At 43.1% G+C, this 24,880-nt stretch overlaps 1 protein-coding gene across 4 annotated transcripts in view; it reads left to right on the forward strand.

Annotated features, from left to right (window-relative positions):
* Positions 1 to 24,880, forward strand: part of impdh1a (IMP (inosine 5'-monophosphate) dehydrogenase 1a) — a 112,367-nt gene that overhangs the window by 78,148 nt on the left and 9,339 nt on the right. For all 4 annotated transcript variants that reach the window (XM_073066887.1, XM_073066886.1, XM_073066889.1 and 1 more), the window contains exons 5-13: positions 23 to 97; positions 2,827 to 3,033; positions 9,790 to 9,877; positions 10,470 to 10,669; positions 10,985 to 11,075; positions 11,729 to 11,824; positions 15,110 to 15,253; positions 20,399 to 20,543; positions 21,043 to 21,186. In XM_073066887.1, the coding sequence (XP_072922988.1) occupies positions 23 to 97; positions 2,827 to 3,033; positions 9,790 to 9,877; positions 10,470 to 10,669; positions 10,985 to 11,075; positions 11,729 to 11,824; positions 15,110 to 15,253; positions 20,399 to 20,543; positions 21,043 to 21,186 (1,190 nt within the window). The remainder of the gene's footprint in view (positions 1 to 22; positions 98 to 2,826; positions 3,034 to 9,789; positions 9,878 to 10,469; positions 10,670 to 10,984; positions 11,076 to 11,728; positions 11,825 to 15,109; positions 15,254 to 20,398; positions 20,544 to 21,042; positions 21,187 to 24,880) is intronic.

Genomic DNA, 24,880 nt, shown 5'->3' on the forward strand with positions numbered 1-24,880 from the left:
TATTCTTTCTTTTTCCTTATAGTTAATGGGTGGAATTGGATTCATCCATCATAATTGCACCCCGGAGTTTCAAGCTAATGAGGTCCGCAAAGTTAAGGTAGGCTCCATGTGCGTGTTTGTATGGTTCACTTTGTCATGACTGGCTTTTCAGATTTAGAAGAGTTGAAATTAGTTGTAAAATATTTGTTTATTTTATTGATTTAAATGAGGATTTGCCAAAACAAATTTAGCTGTACTACTGCTGCATTGTTTATAGTGAGTTTAGTGTGACAGAAAATATCTGACACAAGGGGTTCTGCAGATGCTGGAAATCTTGAGCAACGTATAACAAAATGCTTGAGGAACTCAGCAAGTCAGGCAGCATCTACGGAGGGAAATAAACAGTCGACATTTCAGGCCAGTATTCTTCATTAGGCCTGGAAAGGAAGCACACAAGCCAGAAAAAAAGGTGGGTGAGAAGAGGAAGGAGTGCAGGCTGGTGGGGGAAAGGTGAGAACAGATGAGGGAGAAAGTGGGTGGCTGGGGCGGGGGGATGTTGTGAGAAACTGGGGGATAAAATCTAGAAGAGGTAAAGGGCTGTAGAAAAAGGAATATGACAGGCGAGAACAGTGGAATAAAGGGAAGAAGGTGGGAACTCAGTGAAGGCAGGAAAATGAGAGCGGGGAGGAGAGAGAAATGTTGAGAGAGCCCACAGAATGAGAGGAAGAGAAAAGCTAAGGTGGTTGAAGGGAAGGAACAGAGAGGAGTGGTTACTGGAAGCTGGAGAAAATGATGCTCATGCCATTATGAAAATAACTGATGTTCTGTATCATACTCCATCATAAAAAAATCTGTACCTTTAGTTTGCTGAATTGCATTTCTGTGTCTTGGTTTGAAACAAGGGATTCAATTTCTTGCCGGAATGTGTACATAAATCCAGGCTGACATTTCCAAAGAATATAAGGGATAGCTGCAGAGTCTACAAATGCTACGTGTCCATGATTTTTTGTATTTTTCTCTGGAGTTTTCTCATTTCCTTTTCCTATCATTCTACATATCAGTGATGAAATTGGTGGTCAAATTGGGGTGGCACAGTAGCGTAGAGGTTAGTGTAATGCTTTACAGCGCCAGCTACCTGGATTCAATTCCCGCTCTACACGGAGTTTGTTCATACTTTCAGTGTTGTGTAGGTTTCTTTAGGGTGCTCTGGTTTCCTCCTACAGTCCAAATATGTAGGTTAATTGGTCATTGTAAATTGTTGTGTGATTAGGGTAGGGCTAAATAGATGGGTTGCTGGTCAATGCAGCTAGTTAGGTCAGAAGGACCTATTCTGTTCTGTATCTCAAAATAAATAAATATTCTTTGTTCATAAAATCACTTTGAAGCTATCAGTTTTCACAGATTATTGTTGTGACTTCCCATTCCCATTCCGATATGTCCATCCATGGCCTCCTCCACTTTCGTCATGAGGCCACACTTAGTTTGAAGGAACAACGCCTTGTATTCTGTTTGGGTAGCCTCCAATCTGATGGTATGAATATTGATTTCTCAAACTTCCGGTAATGTCCCCATTCCCACCCTCCTTCACCATTTCTCATCCCCCTTTTCCTCTCTCACCTTATCTCCTTACCGGCCCATTGGCTCCCTCTGGTGGTCCTCCCACCTTTTCTTTCTTCCATAGCCCTCTGTCTCTTTCACCAATCAACTTCCCAGCTCTTTACTTCATCTTTCCCCCTCCTGGTTTCACCTACCACCTTGTGTTTCTCTCTCCCCTCCCCCTCTACTCCTCAGCTTTTTTCTCCAGTCCTGCCAAAGGGTTTCGGCCAAAACGTCAACTGTACTCTTCCTAGATGTTACCTGGCCTGCTGAGCTCCTCCAGCATTTTCTGTGTGTTGCTCGGATTTTCAGCATCTGCAGATTTTCTTTTGTTTGTGTATTTCTTTTTAAGGCATGATTTTGTTTTTTTTTTAGCTCCTTGGGTTTGCTCTGCATTCTAAATAGACACGACTGATTACATTTTGTCCCCCTGCTTTGGCTCCATTTCTCTTCTTGCTAGCTTATATACTGTCAGGGAAACTGCAGGAACCGTTCAGCAGAGCAGGTAGCATCCAGGTGAAGAGAAAGTTAATATTGTTTGTAGTCAGACTTAACTCTGTTTCTTCTTACATAGTTACTGTGAATCTGTTTTCTGATTTTATTGTAGCTTTTATTTTCTTGAAACCATTTGAGTTGAAGGTGGGGGGAACCTTCCAGCTTCAAGTAGTTTTTTTTTGCTGAAGAGTTTAGAAGAATCAGGAGGGAATCTCATTAAAACCTATTGGATATTGAAGGCCTAGATAGAGTGGATGTGGAGAGGATGTTCCTATTGTGTGGGAATCTAGGACCAAAGGGCACAGCCTCAGAATACAAGGAATTCCCTTTAGAACAGAGATGAGGAATTTCTTTAGCCATGAGTGGTGAAATTGTGGAATTCATTGCCGCAGACGGCTATGGAGGCCAAATTATTGGATAAATTTAAAGTTGAGGTTGCTAGGTTCTTGATTAATCAATGCTAAAGGTTATGTGGAGAAGTCAAGAGAATGGAGTTGAGAGCAAGAATGAATCAGCCATGATTAAATGGTGCAGCATACTCAATGGGCTGAATGGCCTAATTTCTGTCCTTTGTCTTATGATCATTTATATGGTGCCAGGGTGCATAGTGGGGACCATCTTTTTTTGCCTATTAACCTGTCTTTCCATAACCCAGTACCATTGCAAGGATGTCTTCAGATGAGGCTGTTTTCAATCCCATAACCTTGCCACTTTTCTGCCTATGTGCAGCTTATGTCTTTGTCTTGCCTCTTGTAGAAATTTGAACAAGGCTTCATCACTGACCCGGTGGTCATGAGCCTCCACCACACAGTCGGAGATGTCTTTGAAGCCAAATTACGGCATGGTTTCTCAGGAATTCCAATCACAGAAACGGGCAAAATGGGAAGCAAGCTGATGGGGATCGTCACATCGCGGGACATTGACTTTCTTTCTGAGAAAGATTATGACATTGCCTTGAATGAGGTATAAAATTTACAATGATTATTATAAATGGCATATTAAGCAGGCCAATGAGGTTGAAAGGATTGTCTGTTTCTTACTCTGCTACACATGCAGGATTAATTACCTCTGAAGTCAGAAGACTGTGGGTATAGTTACCACAACAAGATTATCACCTTTTAATCACTAAGGTAAACTTAAGGATAGACATAAAAGGAGCATAATGAATTATTCTTGTAGTTGAGGTCTATATTTGTCCTTTGTCTGTTTGTTATTGGCTCAGTGCAGTGATGCAGCTAGTAGAGCTGCTTCCTCAGTGACAGCAACCTAGGTTCAGTCCTAACCTGTTGGTGGAATTTGCCAGTTCTCCCTTTGAACAAGTGTGTTCATCCCACATCCAAAAATATGCTAATTAATATTGTTACGTACCCCGTAACTGGGTTAACAAACCAGCAGAAATTGAATACACGTTGGAGTCTGTAATTACTAGTAACTAATAAAATTTATTAGCAAACTAAGTAATACAGTACAAAAATAAAATGCAAATATGTATGTATTACAGGTTAGCAATTTTATACACACACACACACACACAAGTGTGGTAAAAAGAATCAAAAACCAAGCTCCTCCAAAGTCTAGGGGTAAATGAATAGTCTTAGGAGATGATGGAAGTTCAGTTCAGTTTAGCTTAAGTTGAAGTAGTTGCTGGTGTAATGTTGGGGGAGGGGGGAGAGAGAGAGAGAGAGTGAGCGAGATGTGAGCAGCTGCAGCAGGTAAACCTTCCATTGTCTTCTTGTTCCGTTGTACTGATGTGGTCATTCGTATATGACCCCTCCGTTCTCGGCTAGACAGTTCTTCCGTGGTGAACTCATCACTCTGGCGTAAGTGGACACACACACAAACCCCCACCGGTCCTGCTGTCACACTGTGAGCTTTGTGACCGATCTCCCGATTTGGTCCTCCAAGCCCCCACCTTCCTGTGGGTGCACAACACTCTTGCAGTGTCTCGTGGCGTGTCTCCTGGTGTCTCAGTAAAACCGCCTTTTATCTCTCCTGATGGGGTATCAGCCATCCATCAACTGACCATGTCCATCAAACTGGCCACTCCCTCTTGTCTCAGCAGGCACTTGGCATCACTCTGCTATGTCAGCAGAGATGGACACAAACAGGCCAAATGTCCTTGGCGTTAAAGTCAACAATTAGCAAAAAAGCCATAATATTAAATCATCCATTTTAATCCTTGTCTCTCTCTCCCGTCTGCAACAGGATGCCTCCCCCCCCCCCTTCATCTCTCTCTCTAGTTAGCAGCATAGTTCACATGGGGGTCAACTCTGAACCCCATCTCCAACTGGTTTTCTCATCACACATAACACCCCCACCCTTAAAAGAATTTTTACCGGGAGGAAAAATTCAATAGTAAGCCACATTACAGAGTCTAATATAATACAGAAGTAGTCATTAACTAACAGAGTAACACAGATATACTTTCAAATCTAACACCTAGATAAACAATCAGCAATTACATTGTCAGTCCCCTTTACAGGTTGTATTTTAATATCAAATTCTTGTAACAACAGACTCCAACTTAATAACCGTCTATTTTTATTCTTCATGTTAGTCAAAAATACCAATGGGTTGTGATCAGTATAAGCTATCAATGGCTTCTCTGCCGGACAAATGTAAGTCTGAATAAAATGTTGTAATGCCAGAATAAGTGACAGTAATTCCTTTCCCACAGTGGAATAATTTCTCTGGTGCACATTGAACCTCCTAGATAAATAAGCCACTGGGTGTTCTATTTCGACATCAGCTCTCTGCAGTAGGACTGCCCCTGCAGCCTCGTCACTTGAGTCGGTTGCTAGGGAGAAGGGTTTTGAAAAGTCAGGTGCTTTTAACACAGGGTAGTAACATAGTGTAGTTTTCAGCCTCTTAAAGGCTTTTTGGCAAGGATTGCTCCACACAAACTTTTCATTCTTTTGCAAGAGCTTTGTAAGAGGGAGGGCAATATCCGCAAAGTTCTTACAAAACTTCCGATGGTACCCCACCATTCCCAGAAACCTTCTCAGTGACCTCTTATCAGTTGGGATGGGAACTTCAGAAATACCTTGTACCTTAGCTTGTACCAGAGCCATCTGCCCCAGACCTACCACATGCCCCAGATATGTGACCGTAGCGTGGCTGAACTCACTTTCGGTGAGGTTCACTGTGAGATTGGCCTCAGACATTCGTTTAAACAGTTTTTCTACCAGCTTGCTTTCCTCCAACGTCACTCTGTAGTGATGCTGCCTAATAGCCTGGCCTGAATTTACAATGACGTCATGCATTGCACACGTGCACAGTCTTAGAATATCAGGGAATAAACCTTTATACTTGTCAATTAAGCTCTTCAGTTGTTTTTGCTGCTTTGACTGCAAATGTTGAATTTTTCCATCAATATTTTCCAAAGCATCAGACTTTCTGAGTCTTGTGAAAACTACAGGGTGTTCAGTAGAATGAATGGGTACTCCAGTACTAGACACGACAATCTCCTCTGTTGTCATAACAGCGCTCACTGGTGCAGGGTAGGAGTCATAATAACCCTTAATCACATTTTCATTCTGGTCTGACCATTGCTCTGACAGTAAGGTCAAAGGTGATACAATATGCTTAGCTCTCAACTCTTAACTATCCCCTGGAATGTTCTCGATGTAAAGTTACTACCCTGGACAGATTGGATTCCTTTAGGTAGACCTACCAGTGTAGAAAATTTTATAAGTGCTTTTACCACAGTCTTGGCCTTGATGTTCCAGAGGGGTACCATTCCATGGAACCTAGACACAGCACACATGATGGTTAACAGATACTCGTAGCCAGCTGCAGTCTTTGGCAATGGGCCCACACAATCCACTATGACCCTGGAAGATGGTTCACCAAGAACAGGTATCAGCCTAAATGGTACTGCTAAGGATCACCTGATTAATTTTTCCTGCACCCTGACAGGTATGACAAGCCCTGCGCAAGTTCACAACATCCTTAAATTTGGCCAGTAGAATTCCTTCTCACTTCCATTTACTGTCTTTTCCACTTCAAAGTGTCTACCTAAAGACATATTATAAGCCACGTTTAAAATTTCAGCCCTGTAAACTTTTGGGACCATCACTTGATGTTCAATCGCCCAATCCTCATCTGCCAACTCAGTAGGTGGTCTCCATCTCTTCATCAATACCCCATCTTTCAGTAATATCCTGCTGACCCTCTCCGAACCACCTCTTTTGTGAGAGCTATCTCCTTTAACGCAGTAACTTCAGAATCTCTACTTTGCTCCGCTATAAATTCATCCTTTGACAAAGACAAGCCTTCCTCATCCTCCTTACTTTCCAAATCCTGCTGTAACATGAAAGGTAGAAAAGTCTCTGACAAACTTCCATAAATTAAACTCCTGTCTCTGCTAACTGCGCCAGTATCTGTGCGTGGGTTGCCAGCCACGAGCTTGCTCGTTAGCCATTCCGCTGACTTAATTTCACCCTGGATAGCTGCCAATTTAATGTTTACCAAGCTCAACACCATCACTAAACTTATGAAAACCATGTTTACATTCTGGAAATTCCCAAATAAACCATCTAATCTGTTTCTTCGACTTTTACTTCGATTCGTCCCCATAGTCACACAGACAGGTGGCCTCTCAAAACCAAAACAATCTTTCCTCCTCCCATTGTAATCTTGACCAACAGCTCTATGACCTTGCTTACTTTCAACTTCTAAAATAGAATCTAACAAGCTGACAAGTTTTCCAACAAACCATTGTCCTGCAAGCAGGGTCAAAGGTCATGAAACCAGTCCAAACTTCTCCAGTTCTTTATTTAAAAATCCAGACACAGCCCCTTTTCCACCATTGTCCATTAAATTCACTTCACCATCTTTCATCTCATCACTAACTTTTAGAACACCTTCTAACACAAGTGATTGAGAATCCTCACTTTCCACTGGCACTAAGGTTAACCCTTCATTCACCGAATCAAGTCCATCAGACCCAAAAGGACTGCATTCCTTTTTAACCAAATCAGACACTTCAGACCTTTCCTGAGTTTCAACACAAGGTTCAGTACCACAGGTACTTCAACAACCTGAACACAGGCAAATGGGACATCTGCCTCTTCTAGGCTTTCAATACCAGTCCCAATTTCAAAATCCAGGTTCCCCGATCCTCCCATCCAGGTTCCCCAATCCTCTCATTTACTCTCTGGGAAACTCCTATCCGGAGTAAACTCAACCTTGCGGATTAAAACAACCTTGTCTGCTAACCCAGCAGACTCCCTCAAGGTAGCGGCATCCTTTTCAACTCGGAACGCCTTTTCATCATCGGGAACACAAATTCATCAATTACAACCAACTCTTTCAAGCTATATACATCATCAGTGTCAAACACTGGACCTCCCAGCTGCAATATTCTTATCTTTTCTAGCTCAAACTGCCTTTTTTCTCTTTCCTTCTCTGCCTCCAGCTTCCTTATTCAGAGCTCATGCTCCCTTTTCCTTTCCTCCCACTTCCTTTCCTTTTCCTCTTTCCGTCTTTCTGCTTCTTCCTTCTGTCTTTCTACTTCCAACTGTTTTGTTTGTAACTCATGTTCGTACTTCATTTTATCTGCCTGAAGCTGAACCTCAGCCTCAGTAAGTGGTTTACCCTCAACAAACAACTCCAACGCCTCCTCTTCGAATTTCCCCTTGGCTACGTAATGATGCGCTATTAACAGCTGTATCTGAGCCTTCCTCATTCGAGTGGTCACCTTAATCTTTAACTTCCGAGCAATCCCCACCAGTACCTCCCTCTTAGCCTTCTCCAGCCCCTCAGGGGTCGGATCCGCCACAAACTTATTAATCTCAAACTCCATTTCTGCTGTTTTCCTTTTTGGTTTCACACACAACCAAAGCAGATAAGGGAATGTACCCCAATCAATTCACCAGCCCCCCCCCCAAATTGGTAATCAAATCCTGGACGAGCCCCCAATTTGTCAGTACCCCATAACTGGGTTAACAAACCAGCAGAAATGGAATACACGTTGGAGTCTGTAAATACTAGTAACTAATAAAATTTATTAGCAAACTAAGTAATAAAGTACGAAAATAAAATGCAAATATGCATATATTACAGGTTAGCAATTATATATATATATATATACACACACACACACACACACACACACAGATAGAGAAGTGTGGTAAAAAAGATCAAAAACCAAGCTCCTCCAAAGTCTAGGGGTAAATGAATAGTCTTAGGAGATGATGAAAGTTCAGTTCAGTTCAGTTTAGCTTAGGTCGTAGTTGCTGGTGTAACGTTGGAGAGAGAGAGTGAGTGAGATGTGAGCAGCTGCAGTAGGCAAACCTTCCATTGTCTTCTTGTTCCGTTGTACTGATGTGGTAATTCGGATATGACCCCTCCATTCTCGGCTAGACCATTCTTCCGTGGTGGACTCGTCACTCTGGCGTGAGTGGACACACACAAGCCCCCACCGGTCCTGCCATCACACTGTGAGCTTTGTGACCGATCTCCCGATTTGGTCCTCCAAGCCCCCACCTTCCTGTGGGTGCACAACACTCTTGCAGTGTCTCATGGTGTGTCTCAGCAGACCCGTCTTTTATCTCCCCTGACGGGGTATCAGCCATCCATCAACTGACCATGTCCATCAAACTGGCCACTCCCTCCTGTCTCAGCAGGCACCTGACATCACTCTGCTATGTCAGCAGAGATGGACACAAACAGGCCAAATGTTCTTGGCGTTAAAGTCAACAATTAGCAAAGAAGCCATAATACTAAATCATTCATTTTAATCCTTGTCTCTCTCTCTCCCGTCTGCAACAGGATGCCTCCCCCCCCCCCCCCCCCTCATCTCTCTCTTTCTCGTTAGCAGCATAGTTCACAGGGGGGTCAACTCTGGACCCCATCTCCAACTGGTTTTCTCATCACACATAACAATAGATTAGTTGGCTACAGTAGATCACCCTAGCAGTGCTGGGGAGTGGTAGAACCTGAGGGGAAATTGATGGGGATAAAATTGGATTATTGGGAATGAAAGCTGGTTGTCACCAATTGTCAAAAGACTTGTTTTTGTGGACGTGATTATATCATTTAAAAATTTGAAAAATGCAATTATCTGGTCATCTTTATATAGTTTTGTTGTTCATTGATCCTGTTTACAGTTACTGTTCTGTAGATTTGCTAAGTATGCCCGGAGGAAAAAGATTCTCAGGGTTGTATGTGGTGATGTGTGTGTACTCTGTTAATGAATTTTTATTTTGGACTTTGTACTTTGACTGCAGAATGACTGTTGGTGCCAGACAGGGTGGTTTGAGTATCTCAGACACTGTTGATCTGTGATTTTCGCACACAAGTTTTTCTAGAGTTTACAGACAATGGTGTGAAAAACAATTTAAAAAAATCTAGTGAGCGGGAGTTCTGTGGATGAGAACGCCTTGTTAATGAGAGTGGTCATAGGAGAATGGCCAGACTGGTTCAAGTTGACAGGAAGGTCACAGTAACTCAGATAAGCACAAGTTACCACTGTGGTGTGCAGAAGAGCACCACTGAACACGTAACATGTCAAACCTAGAAGTAAATGGGCTACAGCAGCAGAAGACCATGAACATACACTAAGTGACCACTTTGTTAGGTAGAGGAGGTACCTAATAAAGTGGCCATTCCGTGTGTAGCTGTGCCTGTTACAAGAGGTGAAGTGGAATCTGTAAGAGATACGGGGCACTGTAAAGTATATGCAGTCACTGAAAGTGTTGCCTTTTCCATGCTCAGGTGATGACGAAGCGAGAAGACCTGGTTGTTGCACCAGCTGGTGTGACCCTCAAGGAAGCCAATGAAATTCTACAACGTAGCAAGAAAGGTTCGAATGTTATATTGCTGCACTAGTTGGCTGGGGCGATGAGGTTGCTCTGGGATGGACAGTGGGTGGGGCTGACTTCTTGTATGAGAGAGGAAGATCCTTCGGTAATGATGTGGGGTCTGAGGAGCGGAGAAGGTCCATGGATATCGTGTGATTGGTTGAGAGGGGTGGATGTCCATGGGGAATACTATATGTGAGATGGGAACTCTTATTTATTTATTGAGATACAGTGCGGAATAGGCCCGTCCATCTCTTTGAGCCATGCTACCGAGCAACCTACCAATTTAACCCTAGCTTATTTATTGGGACAATTTGCTGTGACCAATTAACCTACTAACCAGTATGTCTTTAGACTGTGGGAGGAAGCTAGAACACCTGGAGAAGACCCACACAGTCCACAAGGAGCCTGCACTGACTCTGTACAGATCTGTGGACGTGTTGGACGGGGAGGAGGAAAAGGGGCAACTATGATGGCGCTCTGTCCTCGGGCAGTAGGAGGCAGGATACAAGCATGGCTTTTGGTTTTCCTGTCTTGGCTATGGAGCCGGGCCTTGCGACTTGAATTTTTTTTATTCTTCTATCTTTCCTTCAGGGAAGTTGCCGATCGTTAATGACATGGATGAGCTCATCTCAATCATTGCACGGACAGACTTGAAAAAGAACCGAGATTACCCACTGGCATCGAAAGATTCACGGAAGCAGCTTCTCTGTGGAGCAGCCATTGGAACACGGGAGGATGATAAATATCGGCTGGACCTGCTGATGCAGGCAGGGGTGGATGTTGTTGTCTTGGTAAGAGCAAAGTGGGAACTTGTCAGATGCCTACTGCAGCTAGCCTGGAACCCCTGAGATCAGGCTCCATTCATGTGCGTTCACTCAACAGATTCTGCTCCCTGAATCTAACATTCATTGGTGAAGTTCCACTGCACAGTCATGAACTTCAGTGCAGTTCTGCACTTCAGTGTAAGACTGACACAGTGCTGTGCTTATAGAGGTGACCTCATTCAGATAAGATAGTAAAACCACAATCCTGTTTTCATGTTCTGGTGACTGTTAATTACTTCTCTTTGAAGGAGTTTTGTAATGTTTATTTGCCATTGTTTACAGGATTCTTCCCAAGGAAACTCTGTGTTCCAGATAAGCATGATTCGATACATAAAGCAGAAATACCCAGAGTTGCAGGTGGTTGGTGGGAATGGTAAGTGAAAGTCAGCACTTTATCCTCTTCTGACCCACCATCAGATCATTAGTGTCAAATGGCTGAATTGGTAACATAGCAGTTAGCAGAATGCTATTACAGTGTCAGCAATCTGCGTTCGTTTCCACAGCTGTCTGTAAGTAGCTTGTCTATTGTCAGATTGCAGACTGTTGCAAGAAGCATAAGGTTGTTCTAGTTATTTTCCCCATGACCTTATGGGGTTCCTCCGGGTGCTTCTGATCCCTCCCACATTCTAAAGATGTACCGTTAGTGGCTTAATTAGTCACATGGGTGTAATTGGGCGGCACAGGATTGTTGGGGCTGGAAGAGCCTGTTACCATGTTCTAAATAAGAATAAATACATAAATTCAGAATGACATTTCATTGTAGTACTAATGAAGATTGTACATGGACACGGCTAAAATGTTTCTTTAGGCCAAATATTCTTTTCTTGTCCTTCTATAGCTCAATGAGCAAAGTGACCTGATCGCTCTCACTCTCTCCTACTCTATTCGTTATCAAGCCAATGAGGACATCACCGTGTTTGCCATTGAAGGGGGTTACTGTCTCCTACTCTGTGGGAAGCTCAGGTCATTAGGAGACCTGATGTTTCATTCACTGTTGAGTACATTGCTTCTTCTTTGTCTTTACAGTGGTAACCGCCGCACAAGCCAAAAACCTAATTGATGCTGGAGTGGATGGTCTACGGGTTGGGATGGGGTGTGGTTCAATCTGCATCACTCAGGAAGGTATGTCTGGGGCATGCACTTGGAGAGGCACGGTGAGGGACTAGTTGGGATAGCAGAATGCGTCCAGCTTTTCCTTAAACAGGGATCCAAATGCGTTTCAAGCTTAATGAAACTAGCGTGCCCAAATTGGGTTCTTCAGTGCTTGAGGATCTTGTTTTTAGTAGTTTATTTCACAGCAAACAGCTGCATATAATTTAGAATAGCTGATGCAGAAGAAGCAAAGTGGTGATAGTTGGTGACTGGGATATGATGCAAAACTTCAGCCTGCTTCACCATCATGTTACATTGCGGCTAATCTGTAACAACTCTAGTTTTTTTTACCTTCGTTCCTTGTTCTTTACCAAGCAGATCTGTTGACCTCAGTGTAAGGAGTTCCATCTTTGCTCCATGTTCTGTTTGCCCCATTCCCATCAGGGAGGAGGTTACATAGTGTACTCGCTGGGACCATCAGAATCAAAACCAGTTACTTTCCCCAAGCAATAAGGCTGATCATTACCTCCACCCATTAACCCACCCCTCCAGACTTCCAATCACCATTACTTTATCATTTCCTGTCAGAATAGTCTTAACGTAGAATCTCTTGTGCCAAGTGTCACTTTATGGATGTACCAATAATGTATGTATAATAAGCTATCTTATGTATTTATACTTACTGTGGGTTTTTTGTGTTGCATTGTATCTGGAGTAACAATTATTTTGTCTTCCTTTATACTTGGGTACTGGAAATGACATTAAACAATCTTGAACTTGAATTTCTTAAACAAACAAGATCTGTCAGCATCAGTGTAAGAAGTTCCCATTGACCCCTCGAAACTGTGACCCATCCAGATTTCCACTGCTGTTCTTGTGTGAGTGTAGCTGTGAGACCTAATCTTTAGGCTGGTGTCTTTTTGTTCCAGACTTCTCCATCAAATCACAAGATGCCCTCTATCACCTCTGTGAAATCCTTTTGCCATCTTAAAACATGTCAATTGGATCAATTCTCAGCTACGAGTGTAAGCAATAAATACAAGCTTACTTCAACATTCAGCAGGATTATGATTAATCTGTTGGCCCCAACTCTATTTTCCTGGCTGATCCCCATAACACTTGGTTCCACTTTGGTGCAAAAATCTGTCCATTTCTCTGGGATAGAGAATTTAAGAGATTCACGGCTGTTTGTGAAAATAAATTCCTAATCTTTGATTTAGATGTTGAGACAATGCTTCCTCTTCCAGCATTTGAATATTTTCAAAATTCAAGTTTATTGTCATTCAGCTGTACACATGTATACCCCTAAACAAAACAACGTTCCTTTGGACCAAGGTGCACAACACAGTACATACAACTCACACATAACACATAAAGTAATATTGCCTCTAGTAAATTAACAAATAATAAGGTGCATTTGCAACACAAATTAGAAGGTAAACACTATTACACTACTAATGCTTCATGGGTGATGTGACCTGGGTGGTGGCTGGGCGTTCAGTAGTCTTTGCGCTTCAATAAGATCCTGTCTCATTTCTATAAGCTCTGTGAAACAGGCCAATCTGCTCTGTTTTTCCTTACAAAATACCATTTTCATCTCAGGTATCAATCTCTTTGTGATTGAAATTTGTGCAACTATACAGGGAAAATATGAGAGTGGGAATGAGACTCATAGGATTGCTCCCCTGGTATCTGATATGGCCTTCACGGACTGAGTAGCCTCTTTGATGCCATTAAATATATAAGATTGTAAGAATACTTAAACCTCCCTCTGAACACTAGCACTTAATCATGCACAAATTAAATTGACTACTTTTTTGTTATTCCTATCACAGTGCATGTGTTTTCACTTTCTTGTCGTCTTAGTACAAAGGAAAACAAGGCAAATTTATGACAACTGTCCTCATAATTCAATCCTTAAGTTGTTAGAATAATTCCTAAGGAAGTGGTTGCAGTTCTGCGATAGAGCAATACTGAGTGTGCTGCTGCCCTCTGGTGATTTTGCAGGCAGGCAGCAGTGATTGAGAATTCTCATCTTTCTACTCGAGGTACTTTTTGTGGCAAAACCTAGCACACTGTGATGAATGCTGGCCTTAGTGGAACAGTTGTGGTGCAAACCCCTCATCTAGGTACTTGGAGCCTTTTGCCTTCAATTTAGTTTGTGAGTTACTCTTCCTAGGATGTGGGTATCTTTGGCATGGTCATCATTTAGTGTTGATCCCTAGTTCTGTGGAGGTTCAGCAACCTCAGGAATTAAGGTCACAAGAGAAGGAAAGGCTTTCAAAGTAATCCTGAGGTACATATATTTAAAGTTTAGATAAACATTTAGCCCTAACGAGATGGAGGAGTAAGAATATTTTTTTACTGAGATGAAGGATCAGCCATAATTGTATTGATTTGGGAAATCAGCTTGTGGATTGAGCGACTAACACCCACTCTTCTGTGTTTCTGTTAAATAATTTAGATTACATACACTGAAGTCATTGCTGGAAATGATGGGAACCGAATCCCATGTCAGGAGTGCATAGCAGCTGAAGGCTGATTTATACTTGTGCGTACGGGCTACTCTGCAGCCTTCGCCGTAACCCTGATTTTCACTTCCGCGTCGCTCTGCACTGTAGCGAGCACGCGTTGGTGTGCGCCAAAACGCTAGTTTTGTTTCTATGCCACTGTGTTGAGTTTCTTCGTGAGAGACATGGACGAGGAAATGCATTTCAAACATTTTCGCATGTCGGCATGTCAACCAAATTGACAATTTGGTTCATCTGTTTCGCATTGGTGTACGCACAGCCTACAGACATGGTGGAGAAGAAGCAACTGGAAATGTGTAGGAGGAAATGCGATGCTACCAAGCGGACCAATCACAGTTGTTGCGGTCTGCATTGCCGCGACGCGTGAGTTACTTTTCTGGAGAGGTGCATGTCACCCTACAGCGTAGGGTATGGTGTAGGGTACGCGTTACCTACGGCGTTGATGCGATGCACAAGTATAAATCAGCCTTGAATGTTTCTCTTTACCTAGTGTCAGGTTTGGAATTGTTTAACATCGACTTGCATTGATGTAAAGTGGGGGTAATCCCAAACTGTGACCTGAGTCAGGTGTCGATCCAGCTTCTTCTGCTAATCAAATGATACTTTTTTTTTTAGGTATGGTTAGACACAACTCTTTCTATCCACCTGTCCTGGTGCCTAGTGTCACCTGGGCTGCACTTGATCCAGGAGAGCAGCTTTGACGCAGTGCTGATGTCTGTGTATGGTAGGTGACAGGAGGGAGAATCGGATCTGGCTGATAACCTATTATTTGTTTCCATTACAGTTATGGCATGTGGCAGACCTCAGGGTACAGCAGTATACAAAGTGGCAGAATATGCTCGTCGCTTTGGTGTTCCAGTTATTGCTGATGGTGGAATCCAGACGGTCGGCCATGTGGTGAAGGCTCTGGCTTTGGGTGCTTCAACAGGTACCATGTCAATATTATATACTTGTCCATGTTTTGGCAAGGCTTGCAATTAAAATAAATGCATAAGATTTATAAAGATTTAAGATTGATTTTTGGAATGCAAGTACCATTGACAAGGTTGTTATTTATTGTCCATCTCTATCTGCTCTTGAAAATGTGTGAGCCACTTTCAGCTGCTGTGGTGAAGGGGCTCCCACATCATTTTTGAGGAAGGAGCTTCAAGGTTTAGATTTAGCAATGGTGGAGCGGTTCCATACTCCTAAGTGGAGATAATGTGCAACAGTGCAGCTGATGGGCTTTCAGTGTGTGTGAAGCCCTTGTCCATTTATTGATAGAAGTCACAGGTTTGGGCCGTTGCAATGGAAGTTCAAGTGAATGACCACAACGCATATTGTTAATGATACACGTTGTTGCTAGTGATCGAAGAAATGGATTTTTAGGGAGGTTGCAAGCCTGTTAACCACATGTGTGTTCTAGGTGGGACTGAGCTGTCAGCCTCAAGTGCCCACTTTGGAGTTGTCAGATATGTTCAAAAGTTCGAAGTAAGTTTATTATCAAAGTAGATATATGTCACTATGTACCACCCTGAGATTCATTTCCTTGCGGGCATACTCAAATCCAAGAAACATAATAGAATCAATGAAAGATCACACCCAATAGGATGGACATGTAAACAATGAAAAAGACAACAAACTGCAAACACAAAAGAAAGAAAAAGAAATAATAATAAATAAGCGATGAATATCAAGAACATGAGATAAAGAGTCATTGGAAGTGAGTCCTCTGGTTGTGAATAGTCCAATGATGGCTCAAGTGTCTTGCTTGACAAATCTGTTAGAGTTCTTCGAGGAAGTGACAAGCAGGGTGGGCCAAGGAGAGGCAGATGATGTGACTTACTTGGATTTTCAGAAGACATATGATAAGGTGTCACACATGAGGTTGCTTAACAAGGTAAAATCCTGTGGTGTTGCAGGAAAGATAATGACATGGATAGAGGAATGGCTGACAGAAATTAGGCAACGAGTAGGAATAAAGGGGGCCTTTTCTGGTTGGCTGCCAGTGACTACTGGTATTGGGACTGCTACTTCTCTCATTGCTTGTCAATGATTTGGATAATGGAATTATGGCTTTGTGGCAAAGTTTGCAGATGATACAACGATAGGTGGAGGGGAAGCAGTGGAACTACAGCAGGATTTGGACAATTGGAAGAATGGGCAAAAAAATGGCAGATGGAATACAGAAGTGGGAAGTGTACGATAATGCATTTTGGTAAAAGGAACAATAGTGCGGACTATTATCAAAGTGGGGAGAGGGTTCAAACAGCAGAGATGCAGAGGGACTTGAGAATCCTCGTGCAAGACTCCCAGAAGGTTAATTTTCAGGGTGAGTTTGTGGTAAAGAAGGCAAATGCAATGTTGGTATTTATTTCAAGGAGAATAGAATATAAAAGCAAGGAGATAATACTGGCGCTTTATAGGACACTGATGAGCCCACACTTAGAGTATTGTCAACAGTTTTGGCCTCATATCTCAGAAAGGATGTGTTGTCATTGAGAAGTGTCCAAAGGAGGTTCATGAGGATGGTGCCAGTAATGAAGGGGTTAACATATGAGGAGTGTTCGGCAGCTTTGGGCTTGTACTCACTGGAATTTAGAAGAATGTGGGTGATGTTATTGAAGCCTACTTAACGTTGAAAGGATGAGACAGGGTGGATGTTGAGAGCATGTTTCCTCCACTGGGGGGTATCCAGAATTAGATGGCACAGCCTCAAAATTGAGGGGCGACCTTTTAGAACAGGGGTAAGGAGGAATTTTTTTAGCCAGGAGTTAGTGAATCTGTGGAATGCTCCACCACAGACTGGTAGAGGCCAAGTCCGTGGGTATATTTAAGGCAGAAGTTGATCGTTTTCTGATCGGTCAGGTCATCAAAGGAAATGCCAAGAAGGCAGGTGTATGGGGTTGAGTGTGATCCAAGATCAGCCGTGGTGAAATGGTAGAGCAGATTTGATGGACTGAATGGCCTCATTCTGCTCCTATGTCTTTGGTCTTAGTTAAGATCACTGGTGACTGTAACACCATAGATGTGTCACAAAGGATGTCCTCACTGTGAAAACTTGATAACACTTGTAACGGTACAGATGCATCTGCTGGAGGTTGGATGAATGTAGACAATGTTAAATTGGCTTATTCCTTGTGTTTGCTTGCTGTATATGCCAAGTATTCAATCTGGTAACGTACCTTTAGCACTTTGCCAACTGCGGGCCCTTCCCAAAGTACACACTGTGCATTCCATTGTTCAGTGCTTCTTTCAAATGTTCAACATGGAGCTGCACTGTGTCATCATCTGAGAGATCAGTGATAATGAGGAAGAGGTTTCCTTACCCAGGTTTGACCAGATACCATGATATCCAGAGAACTAACAGGTTAGTTGGGGGTGTCACTGTGGCGTTGCAGTTAGCACAACACTATTACAGTTTGGGGCATCAGAATTCAATTCTGACATCAGTAAGGAGTCTCTGTACACCCTTCCTGTGAACGCATGGGTTTCCTCCAGGTGCTCCAGTTTCCTCCCGCAGCCCCAAAGATCTACCAGTTAGTAGGTTAATTGGTCATTGTAAATTGCCCTGTAATTAGGCTAGGGCTAAATAAGGCCATAAGACATAGGAGCAGAATTAGGCCATTTGGCCCATCGAGTCTGCTCCATCATTCAATCATGGCCGATCCTTTTATTTTCTCCTCCTCAACCCCATTTCCCGGCCTTCTCCCCGTAACCTTTGATGAGCTATCCAATCAAGAACCTGTCAATCACTGCCTTAAATATACCCAGTGGCCTCAGCAGCTGCACGTGGCAGCAAGTTCCTCAAACTCACCATGCTTAAGAAATTTCTCTGCATCTGTTTTTTAAATGGATGCCCCTCTATCCTAAGGCTGTGCCCTCTTGTCCTAGACTCTCCCACCATGGGAAAAGTTCTTTTCACATCTACTCTGTCTAGGCCTTTCAACATTCAAAAGGTTTCAGTGAGATCCCCCCTCCTGAATTCCAGTGAGTACAAACCCAGAGCTATTAAACGTTCCTCGCATTCCTGGAGTCATCCTTGTGAACCTCCTCTGGACCCTCTCCAATGCCAGCACATCTCTTCTAAGATGTGGAACCCAGAATTGTACATAATACTCAAGGTGAGGCCTCACCAGTGCCTTATAAAGCCTCAGCATCACATCCCTGCTCTTGCATTTTAGACCTATTGAAAGGAATGCTAACATTGCATTTGCCTTCCTCACCAATGGCTTAACTTGTAAGTTAATCTTTAGGATGTTCTGCACAAGGACTCCCAAGTCCCTTTGCATCACAGATTTTTGGATTTTCTCCCCGTTTAGAAGATAGTCCACACATTTATTTCTACTACTAAAGTGAATGACCTTGCATTTTCCAACATTATATTTCATTTGCTAACTTTCTTGCCCATTCTCCTAATCTGTCCGAGTCCTTCTGCAACCTACCTGCCCCTCCACCAATTTCCGTATCATCTTCAAACTTGGCAACAAAGCCATCTATTTCATCATTTAAATCATGTTTTTATATATAGCATAAAAAGAAGTGATTCCAACATTGACCCCTATGGAACACCACTAGTCACTGGCAGCTAGGCAGACAAGGATCCTTTTATTCCCACTCACAGCCTTCTTCCAATCAGCCAATGCTCTAACCACATTAGTAACTTTCTTGTAATACCATGGGCTCTTAACTTGGTAAGCAGCCTCATGTGTGGTACCTTGTCCAAATATACAACATCCACTGCATCCCCTTTATCTATCCTACTTGTAATCTCCTCAAAGAATTACAATAGGTTCATCCGTTGGGATTTTCCCTTAAGGAAACCATGCTGACTTTGTCCTATATTGTCCTGTGTCACCAAGTACTCCATCACCTCATCCTTAACAATTGACTCTAACATCTTCCCAACTATTGAGGTCAGGCTAACTGGTCTTAATTTCCTTTCTGCTGTCTTCCTCCTTTCTTAAAGAGTGGAGAGATATTTGCAATTTTCCAGTCCTCCACCATGCCAGCGCCCAATGATTTTTGAAAGATCATTTCTAATGCCACCACAATCTCTAAAGCTACCTCTTTCAGACCCTAGAGTGACTCATGTTCTTTTAGGTCTTTCAGCTTTTTGAGCATCTTCTCCTTTGTAATAGCAACTGTACCCACTTTTCTTCCTACACACACCACAACATGTGGCACACTGCTAGTGTCTTCCACAGTGAAGACTGTAGGTGGTGGGTTGCAGGTGACACTGGTTCAAAGGGCCAGAAAGGCCTGTTCTGTACTAAATAAAATAAATTAACATTGGTTCAGAGTTACTCCCTTTGGCCTCTCTATCTGCTAGCTCCTCTGGTGGGTGAGTTTTGATGTTGGATTATGATGAATGTTTCTGTTACATAGCCAATACCCATAGAATTGGGCCTTAAAATCATCAGCAAGAAGGTGCTTGGCTAGCCTGTGGGACAGCTCTCCAATTAAAATAACACCTCAAATATTTGTGAGAATATGTTTGTCTTTTAAGAGGAAGAGGAGGTTGGAGTTTGGGCAATAAAAGCCGAGTATGAATTTTCAGAAAGAGATAATGGAGAGTTTAAAGAAGGCACAATACTTGAATAAAGAGAATCCTGACTCTATTTCTCACAGATACAAGATCTATCATTAGGATTTGGCAGATTGCATAAAAGCTGGGTCTTGCTATGTAATTCCTGTCTGTGGGAATGTTTGATTTGGACCCCTAATTTTCTGTTGATAAAGTCAAGTGTTATACTTAAATGCGTTTTTAATCATTTTATTCAAAGAACAAAAGAAATGTATGGAAATAATGACATTATGGAGTTCAGTCTGAAATGGTACATGTGATACAAGGGGTGAAATGGCCTTTCCTCTTTCAATTCCTCTCTGGTGGTGTTAATACTTTATACTTAACTTGGGCTGTACGATTACCCTTCATGTGCATTGAAGCTAAAGTGGAATAATAACAGAAATCTCACCAAGGAATGCTCAGTGCTTTAACAAGTTGATGTCAATTCTTTCTGTACTTTTCTCTGTTTCCACTTATCCTCACTTTCACATTCTTCAATCCTTCTCTCTCACCATCCCCTCTCAGTGATGATGGGTTCATTGCTGGCAGCTACAACAGAGGCCCCAGGCGAGTATTTTTTCTCTGATGGAGTGAGGTTGAAGAAATACCGTGGCATGGGGTCATTGGACGCAATGGAGAAAAGCACAAACAGTCAGAAACGATACTTCAGGTAAGTTTGGGACCAGAAGGCTTCAGCAGTGTGAAATCTTATCTTCTGAGGCCAGGTGGATCTTCCTCCTTATTTGAAAGAAGCTGTAACTTGTGTCTGAACTGATGTATTTTAATTTCATTGCCTAGTGTAGGTCAATTATAAAACAAAATACAATACTGATTGGTTGAAAAGCCCGAAGAATTGACACACTTATATCAAGCAAAATTTGTCTGTCTCCAATACAACCAGGTCCTCTAACCCTGTGTGAATGCCAGTTTTATTTGAGAATGACCTGGTTTGGGTGATTTTTAGTAAAATTCTACCTCATGTTGTGCTTACTTTGACCCTGAGTTACAGAGGCAAATAGTATTACCTCCTTCTAGACCCTTTATGGTCATTTGGTCTTGCTGATTACAGGCTGATTATAGTAGGCAGGAGAATTGTGCCCTCATCTCAATGCATAGAGCATTTTAGAGGATTCCTGTTCTCAGTACTGATCCTGTCATGTCTTGTTCAGTGAAGGTGATAAGGTGAAAGTAGCCCAAGGAGTTTCAGGATTAATTCAGGACAAGGGATCAATACACAAGTTTGCACCTTACTTGATAGCAGGAATTCAGCATGGATGCCAGGATATTGGAGCCAAGAGTCTCTCCATCCTTCGGTAAGTTGCAGTGTGTTTATTTTCCATTCACCATTGTTTCACTGGTAATGTGGAAGGATCCAAGGAGAAATTGTTTTAAAATTGGGAAAAGCCCCTGTAGGAGGGACAGTCATTCTAAGGCTCCAATTAAAGCCAACCAATTTTCCTACAGTGTACTTTTTTTCATTGTTCCTATATTCTCTGAAGTAATTTGAATCTTATTGTTTACGTAGCTGTGTGCAAAGGTTTTCTCATGGTACTATAAAGCAGTGTGAGTGTGAGGCAGCTTGATGGATGGCCCTGTTTTTCTCGAGCAGAGAGAGAATCGTAGAACTATGCAGACTCTTTGGCTTAACTTGTTTATGCCCATCAAGGTGCCCACCTAACCAGTCCCATTTGTCTGCCTTCGGCTCATATCCACCTCAACACTTCCAATCCACATACTCTCCAAATATCTTAAACATAGTAATTGTACTTGCCTCTACCACTTCCTCTGGCAACTTGTTCTACGTACCCACTAGCCTCTGCGCAGAAAACCTCCCTGCTTGTCCCCTTTAAAACTTTCCCTCCCTCAGCTTAACCCTTTGCCCTTTAGTTTTAGACTCCTGTACCCGGGGACACAAGAGAATGTATTTAGAAACATAGAAAAGCTACAGCACAATACAGGCCCTTTGGCCCACAAAGTTTTGTGCCGAACATGTCTCTACCTTAGAAATTACTAGGGTTACCTATAGCTCTCTATTTTTCTAAGCTCCATGTACCTATCCAAAAGTCTCTGAAAAGACCCTATCGTATCTGCCTCCACCACCGTTGCCGGCAGCTCATTCCATGCACTCACCACTCTCTGAGTAAAAAACTTACCCTGACATCTCCTCTGTACCTACTCTCAAGCACCTTAAACCTGTGTGCTCTTGTAGCAGCCATTTCAGCCCTGAGAAAAAGCCTCTGACTATCTACACAATCAATGCCTCTCATCATCTTATACACCTCTTTCAGGTTACCTCTCATCCTCCATCGCTCCAAGGAGAAAAGGCCGAGTTCACTCAACCTGTCTTCATAAGACATGCTTCCCAATCCAGGCAACATCCTTGTAAATCTCTGCACCCTTTCTATAGTTTCCACAGCCTTCCTGTAGTGAGGCGACCGGAACTGAGCACAGTACTCCAAGGGGGGTCTGATCAGGGTCCTATATAGCTGCAACATTACCTCTTGGCTCCTAAATTCAATTCCATGATTGACGAAGGCCAATGCACCACATGCCTTCATAACCAGAGTCAACCTGCGCAGCTGCTTTGAGTGTCCTATGGACTCGGACCCCAAGATCCCTCTGTTCCTCCACGTTGCCAAGAGTCTTACTATTAATACCATATTCTGCCATCATATTTGACCTACCAAAATTAACCACTTCACACTTATCTGGGTTGAACTCCATCTGCCACTTCTCAGCCCAGTTATGCATCCAATCAATGCCCCACTGTAACCTCTGACAGCCCTCCACACTATCCACAGCATCCCCAACCTTTGTGTCATCAGCAAAGTTATTAACCTATCCCTCCACTTCCTCATCCAGGTCATTTATAAAAATCACGAAGAGTAAGGGTCCCAGAACAGATCCCTGAGGCGCACCACTGGTCACCGATCTCCTGCAGAATATGACCCATCTACAACCACTCTTTGCCTTCTGTGGGCAAGCTGATTCTGGATCCACAAAGCAATGTCCCCTTGGATCCCATGCCTCCTTACTTTCTAAATAAGCCTTGCATTGGGTACCTTATCAAATGCCTTGCTGAAATCCATATACACTACATCTACTACTCTTCCTTCATCAACGTATTTAGTCACATCCTCTATAAATTCAATCAGGCTCGTAAGGCACGATCTGCCCTTGACAAAGCCATGCTGACTATTCCTAATCATATTACACCTCTCCAAATGTTCATAAATTCTGCCTCTCAGGATCTTCTCCATCAACTTACCAACACTGAAGTAAGATTCTCTGGTCTATAATTTCCTGGGCTATCTCTACTCCCTTTCTTGAATGAAGGAACAACATCTGCAACCCTCCAATCCTCTGGAACCTCTCCCATCTCCATTGATGATGCAAAGATCATCGCCAGAGGCTCAGCAATCTCCTCCCTCGTGCTCGCAGTAGCCTGGAGTACATCTCATCCAGTCTGGGTGACTTATCCATTTTGATTTTGCCATATTGATTCTCCTCATGATTTTATATACCTCTCTGCTCCAGGGAAGAGAGCTCTAGCTTATCCAGTCTCTCTTTGTAACTCAATTGTCCAGGCTCACAATATCCTTGTGAACCTTTTCTGCACTCTTGCCCGTTTTTACTGATATCCTTCCTAAGGCTATGCAACCAAAACCGCACACAGTATTCTTGGTGTGGTTTCACCAGTGTTCTGAAAGCGGAAACATGGCAACTCTTCTACTAAGTGCCCTAACTAATGAAGTTGGGCGTTCTAGATGCCTTCCTCACCATCGTATCGACCAGTGTCACCATTTTTAGGGAACTATGCATTTGTACTACAAGATTCCTGTTCTGCAACTCACTACAGGGCCCTGCCAATTACTGTGTAAATCCTGCCCTGATTTAACATCCCAAAAAGCAATATATCAAACTTTACCTGAGTTAAATTGCACCTACCTTGGGAGACAGGTAAGTGGGTAGCAGTCAGGAGAGGGAAGGGCAGGAGTCAGATACTAGAGAGTACCCCTGTGGCTGTACCCTTTGACAATAAGTACTCCTGTTTCAGTACTGTTGGGGGGGGGGGGGGGGGACCTACCTGGGGGAAGCAACAGTGGTCGCTCCTCTGGCACAGAGTCTGGCCCTGTGACTCAGAAGGGTAGGGAAAGGAAGAAGGCAGCAGTAATAGCGGACTCTATAGTCAGGGGGTGAGAAAGGCGATTCTGTGGATGCAGGAAAGAAACTTGGATGGTAGTTTGCCTCCCGGGTGCCAGAGTCCGGGATGTTTCTGATCGCATCCATGATATCCTGAAGTGGGAAGGAGAACAGGCAGAGGTCGTGGTACATATTGGTACCAATGACATAGGTAGGAAGAGGAAGGAGGTACTGAAAACATACTACAGGGAGTTAGAATGGAAGTTGAGAAGCAGGACCTCAAAGGTAGTAATCTTGGGATTACTGCCTGTGCCACGTGACAGTGAGTAAAGGAGTAGAGTGAGGTGGAGGATAAATGTGTTGCTGAGGGATTGGAACAGGGGGCAGGGATTCAGATTTCTGGATCATTGGGACCTCTTTTGGGGCAGGCGTGACCTGTACAAAAAGGATGGGTTGCACTTGAATCTGAGGGAGGTTTACTAAGGCTATTGGGGAGAGTTTAAACTAGAATTGCAGTGGGGTGGGAACTAAAATGAAGAGACAGAGGAAGGAGTGGTTGGTTCACAAATAGAGAAAGCTTGTAGACAGTGCGAGAGGGAGTATAGACAGGTGATAGAGAAGGATCGCGCTCAGACCAATGGTTTGAGATGTGTCTATTTTAATGCAAGGAGATTTATGAACAAAGTAGATGTGCTTAGAGCGTGGATCAGTACTTGGAGCTTTGATGTGGCCATTACAGAGACTTGGATGGTTCAGGGGCAGGAATGGTTACTTTGAGTGCCAGGCTTTAGATATTTCAGAAAAGACAGGGAGGGATGCAAAAGAGGTGGGAGTGTGGCACTGCTGATCAGAGTGTGTGGCTGC

Source organism: Hemitrygon akajei, chromosome 14 (assembly GCF_048418815.1).
Source record: "Hemitrygon akajei chromosome 14, sHemAka1.3, whole genome shotgun sequence".
NCBI classification, from domain to species: Eukaryota; Metazoa; Chordata; class Chondrichthyes; order Myliobatiformes; family Dasyatidae; genus Hemitrygon; species Hemitrygon akajei.